This window comes from Thalia democratica, chromosome 2 (assembly GCF_965202585.1).
Source record: "Thalia democratica chromosome 2, ktThaDemo2.hap1.1, whole genome shotgun sequence".
NCBI classification, from domain to species: Eukaryota; Metazoa; Chordata; class Thaliacea; order Salpida; family Salpidae; genus Thalia; species Thalia democratica.
In genome coordinates this window covers 14,464,442-14,470,593 of record NC_139166.1, presented here as the reverse complement: position 1 = coordinate 14,470,593, position 6,152 = coordinate 14,464,442, and the positions used below count along the sequence as shown (strand labels likewise).

The following is a 6,152-nucleotide window of genomic DNA, read 5'->3' as shown; positions in this document are numbered from 1 at the left end:
TTTTATTCTATAAAAATAAAGTATAGTTTATACTTATAACATTCAATATAAGCTACTGTAGTTTTTTGTTAGAAAGTTACTTGCACCCCTTTGGTTTTAATTTAGTATAGTTTTTGATCTTGGACTAATTTACCATGCAGTGGAAATGGAAAATGTATAACAAATTTTAAAACACTTTGCTAAAGTATTTGATATTCTTTCACATAACTTTTTTATTGTAAAAACACACTTTACATGTGTATTTTTATATTGGTACATTTCAAAATATAAAAATAATGTGTAATCTGCAAGTACATTCATTTGTATTAGTTACATTTTTATAATTTTTCACAGGTCAAATAGGTTAAATTAAAAGCACAACTTAACTCTATCAAACAAAATGTGTGGTAAGTTACTTAATTCATTTCTTATATTCAAAATATAATAAGATAAATGTTTTGTATTTAAATTAAAAATTGGTTTTAAACAGCAAAAAATGTATTGAAATAAGTTTTAATTATAATTAAAATGCTTAATTATTTAAATACTTACCCTCTTTTGCTGAAGCTTAGAACTTAAATTGTTTTTCAACAACTTAGCATCTTTTTTTATCATTGATTTTACTAATAATTTTAAAACTTTTTAATAATTTTAGGAATTTTTGCCTACATAAACCACGGTGTAGTGAGGGACAGGAAATTTATTCTTGAAACTCTGGTCAATGGGCTGAAAAGACTGGAGTACAGAGGGTACGACTCTGCTGGTTAGTTGTTTGAAGTAATTTGATGTTTTGTTATTTTATGAAAAAATATAGATTGTTAGGTATTAAAGCAAGTATAATCCTATAAATGACTCACAAGATGATGTTGTATTCCTTTACAAGTTTTAAATATAATAGTTTTATTTTGACAAAGTACAGGGTAGCTACAAAACCTGGAAACCTTCAAAAACCTTGAGTTGAACAAAAATCACTAAAAAACCTGGAATTTTAAACAACTTTTATATGCTAATTTGTAAAATTTAGTTTAAAACGGTAAATCTAACTTATAGATAAAAAAATTGTCAACTAAAAAAACTTTTTTATAAAAAAACACATTTAAAGTATACAATACAATATCTTTTTAATGTTGTTATACTACTTACACAGTTTTTAACCTTAAACTTAACTTTGAACTAAAAATAGAACCAAAACCATGTACTTTTAAAAACCAGTGGCAATCCTGAAAGTAAAAAAAAGTTAAATATATAGTACTATAGTATAAACGGTATGATTTCTACTTTTGAAGTAATTTAATGTATTATTATAGGAGTATGGCAAACTATTGCTTGCTGAAGCCCTCCACAGTTTTATTTTGATCAACTTATTATAATTTTGGTTTTAAAAAGATCTCTTTTATTTGTAATCTTTTCAAAGCTCTTATGTCCCATGAAAGAATTTTTAAACAAAAAACCATATAAGTGTTTTTAAAGAATTTCAGACTGTTAAGGCCATAGGGGGGTCCAACATTTTTTTTTCAAAAAATAACTTTGGATTTTATATGAAAGCTTCAAGTACAAACTACAAGCCAGTTTTTATAAAACTCAAAAATATCATTTAACTTTTAAGAAATTTAATTTTTTGTAAAAATTTTCCAATATAAACGTATAGACCGCAAATTTTTTGGTGTCAATTTTTGCTGAAATTTTAAAATTCACTAAAAATCTATCTTCTCCTTCATTTTTCAAGCAAACTTCTTCAAATTTTCAGGAACTGTCCATATAATAAAAGGAAAAAGTGTTACTTTAAAGTTTTAGTAACTTAAAAAAATAAAAATTTTATTACAAATAATAAAAAATGAGTGTTTTTTTTAAAATATACTTTAACAAATTTTTTTTTTAATTCCAAAGTAACGTTTTTGTTATTGTATAAAGATTAAATTGTAAAAGTTTGAAGAAGATTGCTTGAAAAATGTAAAAGGAGATAGATTTTAAATGAAATAGTCTTTTTTTGCTGTTTTAGTTTTCCCTTCCAATAGGGAACCTATTATGCGGACCGACTTTGACTGGTCATATCTCAAAAAAATAATTCGAATTTTTTAAAACGATAAAAAGCATCTTGAAGCTTAGAAAAAACTCTATAAAATCAGATCAACTTGTAAAAAAAATGGTTTACCTCCCCTAAGGCCTTAACTTATTTATTCATGCACACATGCACGTAAAATCTCTTACAAATAATTTCAAATGTGTTGCTGTATGTTTTTATAAACTTTAACAACTCATTTTGTTAAGGCCATAGGGGAAGGTCCAAATTTTTTTAAAAACTAATATTTAAAGCTTAAAGTTTAACAACAATAATTCTGTGCTATATTGATATACAAAGTTTTAAGTTTACACTTTTAACTTTTTATTCTATTAAGTTTTACTCTAAGTTTTATAACAGGAAATGAGTTGTTTTGTTTGATGTGATTGTTCATAGTTATTCATGTTTTTTATTGTTTATGTAAGTATTATATGTAAGTAGTGATTTTTATCTTAAAAATTAAACCTTTTTAACTATTTGATTTCTTTAAGTTTTTTATTTATAAAGCATCTGTAAAAATTTTTATCAACTTCTAAACATTAAAGAAAAAATTAAACTGTACCCATTTAAAAAAACTACAATGTTTCTTTGTGCTGTGGTAGCATATTTTAACAAATTCTGTAAGTCAGAACATTTTCATAGCTGCTTAGTAAAGTACGTTTAAAAAGGCTCTGTCAGGCTGTGCAATTCATAGCACAAAGAAATTTTTAAGTTTTGATAAATTTAGTATTATTTATAGTTGTTGTTATTTTCAAATGAACTCGTTTGTTTTGATGTTTTATTAGCAAATATTATAAACAATATTATTCTAAAAATTTATACTAAATGTATTAATTTTGTCAAAGTGACTGTGGATGATATTTGAAAGTAATTTCTAAAAAAAGGTTCTTTTAAAAGTATTGTGTTTAGGGTTTATGTAATTTTGAGATCTATTTCTAATTATCCTGAATGAACAATTTTAAAATATGAACAAAAACAAATAAATATCATTCTAGGTTCAAAATAAATAAGATTTGATATATTTGAAATTTTAAAGTTGAACTTGTAGAATTTTTTAAGTATGATTAAAAAAAAAAGTCTTATATCTTACATTATTATTTTTAACTATTACTACCATACATTTGTTGCTATTTAATCAAAGTAAAAGGTGTTGTAAAAAAATTAAAAAGAGTTTACGGTTTTTAAGTGCATGAAAATCTCAAACAGAATAGTTGTAAAATTGACTGATGGTTTACAAGTACAACTACAAGTCATTATGATCAAAACTGTTTACTGTTAACTGGAATATTGAAGTAAATAAATTTAAAATTGTTTAGAGGAGTTAATCTTAATAGAAATGATACTGTTTACATGGTTTATTACCAACAAAATTAAAACTGTTTACAGTCAAACTCAATAAAATTAAAATTGTTTACAGGAGTTGCGATTGACGGCCACATGGGGGAGGAAAAGGTGGTTCCCACGGTAACCATCAAGCAGAGGGGTAAGGTGAAGGCCCTCGAGGACAAGATATTCAGTTAGTTTGCCATCAACATATATTTATAACGAACTTAAAATAGCAAATTAAAATATGCTGTAATTAGGTGTAAAAATCTTATTAAAGATCAACTAAAATCAAAAGTTTCTCAAATTTTAAATAATTTGATTTATTTTTAAACACATTAGTCATCAAAATGTTTGTTATTTTGTTGTTGTTGTTGTTGTAAATAAATAATATCACATGAATATCTATTTATATGTTTGAATTAAAATTGAAATTCAAAATGAATTTAATCAAAGCAATTCGAAATTTCTTTAAAGATTCAGTAATTTCACCACTTTCTAAGATTGATTTGACTAAAAAGTAAATCATTATTTTATATATAGTTTTTTATGTAAGACAATAACTTTTCTTACTACTTTTATGTTAATTTATTACTAATAATCGTTTCCATGCTCTTAGTTTAAATTTCTTACCAAATTGTACAAACATTACTTAAAATTCCTCTTTATGATCAAGTTGGTGGTATGTGAACTCATAAAACTTATGTAAACAGTTTTGTTCAAATTTGACTTTTACAACATAATTTAATTCTTTGAAATGTTAGCCATTAAGATTTGTTTACCACATTTGAAGTAGGTTAAAACTTTTTATACAAGCGTATTCAGAGCAACCTTGATGATCTACATACTAAATGAAATACATCAAACAGGTTCTGAAATGTTGGATCTTTCAAGTAAATTATAGCTACTAAAACTAGTGTAAAATACTATTAAACTATATAAACTTTTGACCGGCATGAGACCAGAAGTACTGTTTAACCGAAATTCATTGCAAGATTTATAATTGCTTTAATTATATGAAGTACATTTAACAGGTTCTGACAAGTTGGACTTGGAAGAGACTTTCTCCTCCCACACGGGGATCGCTCACACCAGGTGGGCGACCCACGGAGTCCCCAACGAAGTCAACAGCCATCCCCAGAGATCGTGCGACAACAATGGTGAGTAAACTTTCAATAATTTTCAATGAAATATTTGATTTTTTTCAAAAACTTTAAATAGTTATTATTGCTTTAATTAGGCTTTATTCAAAGATATCTTTAATTAAAACTTTAGTTTGATAAGTTTCTAATACATCTAATGGTTTGATTACATTTCTGCACATATTAAGCTTTGTTATAATAATGCTGGCATCATCTGTATTATTGCCAATAGAATTCGATTTAAAAAAAAATGACCCATACAACTTAGCTCGGTATAAATCGAGGAAAAGCTGTATATAAATATATATGTAAAAACTTGAAGTTTTAAGTTTCTTGCCTTACTATTGTAAATATATTTCATACACGATTTATCGTTTTTAGTTATTACTATAAACATATATACCAAGTAAAACAAAATTATTTACAGTCTGTCGAAATCATTAAATTCAAAAATTTTAGTATGCTTATTTTTTACATTTGCTTTCAAATAAAGTTTTGTTTGTTAACAAAAGTTAAAAAATCTGCAGTTTAAAAGCATGTTTCAATTGTATTATTATTAACAAAGTTAGAAATAAACAGTAAGACATGTGTAAACTTTGTACAGTTGTTTTATTTTTTAAATGTTTTCTAGCATTACTAAGCTAAGTTACTTTTCCTGAAGTGATTCAATCTTTAATTATTCATAGCCTAGCCGCATTTATTTCGAGACGGAAAAATAAAGAAAAACTTTACAGTATATGTTATTCAAAATTTTCTAAACTAGTTATGCAACTTAAAACAATTATTGAATGTAAAAACTTATACTACTTTCTTAAAACATTGTCCTGTTTATAAATAAGAAATCATTAATGACAATGCTTAGCTAAAAATAGAATTATGGGGGTCTTTCTTATATAAAATTAAACCTACTTTTTACATTAAGTGTTAAACTAACAGTTAATATTGCTAGTTAACAAAATTCATAGTAACTTTTGAGATACAAATAATCAAAGCTAAAGAATTCAACAAGCTCCATATTAAAACGAACAACTAAAAAGGCCAAAAAGACTGTTTCATAGAAATATATCTTCTCATACAGTTTTTAAGCAATAGTTTTTAAATTTTATATAGAAGTCTAATCTTTATAAAATTGTTAACATCTGGTCGTAAAAGTACTATTTAATTCCTATCAGTTTATTATAATTATTATTTAATTTAAAAAACTGAATCCTATTTCTTTTAAATACTGTAATGAGCATTTTCCAAAATTTAAACTGATCTATCTTTCTGTTAACAAAAATTTTCTATAATAAGTTTTTTAATTTTAGTTTTAAACATTAGCTGCAGAAAAGTGTTACTTAATTTTCAAAGATTGCACTAACATTATTACTTAAAGTTATTAATAAAGCGTATAGTATTTTTAATATAGTTATTTAATAAAAATTTAGAGGTTTCTACTTCGAGAAACAAATATCTGAGTCTATTTAAGCATCCGTAGTTTATTAAGTATGTTCAAACTTATAAGTTTTTAACAATAACTAAATTTACTTGCAGATTTCGTTATTATCCACAATGGCATCATTACTAACTACAAGACAATCAAAACTTTTTTGGTAAGTTGAAATGTCTTTTAAAAACGACTCTAAAACCGAATTAATAACACGTAAAAA

The 6,152-nt window shown here is 24.9% G+C and overlaps 1 protein-coding gene across 2 annotated transcripts in view; it reads left to right on the top strand.

Moving 5' to 3' along the window:
* The first annotated feature begins 331 nt into the window (after positions 1-331).
* The window catches only part of LOC145849598 (glutamine--fructose-6-phosphate aminotransferase [isomerizing] 2-like), a 29,204-nt gene continuing 23,383 nt past the window's right edge, over positions 332-6,152 (top strand). For both annotated transcript variants that reach the window (XM_082954564.1, XM_082954563.1), the window contains exons 1-5: positions 332-386; positions 635-742; positions 3,456-3,554; positions 4,396-4,521; positions 6,037-6,095. In XM_082954564.1, the coding sequence (XP_082810690.1) occupies positions 380-386; positions 635-742; positions 3,456-3,554; positions 4,396-4,521; positions 6,037-6,095 (399 nt within the window). In that variant the 5' untranslated portion in view covers positions 332-379. The remainder of the gene's footprint in view (positions 387-634; positions 743-3,455; positions 3,555-4,395; positions 4,522-6,036; positions 6,096-6,152) is intronic.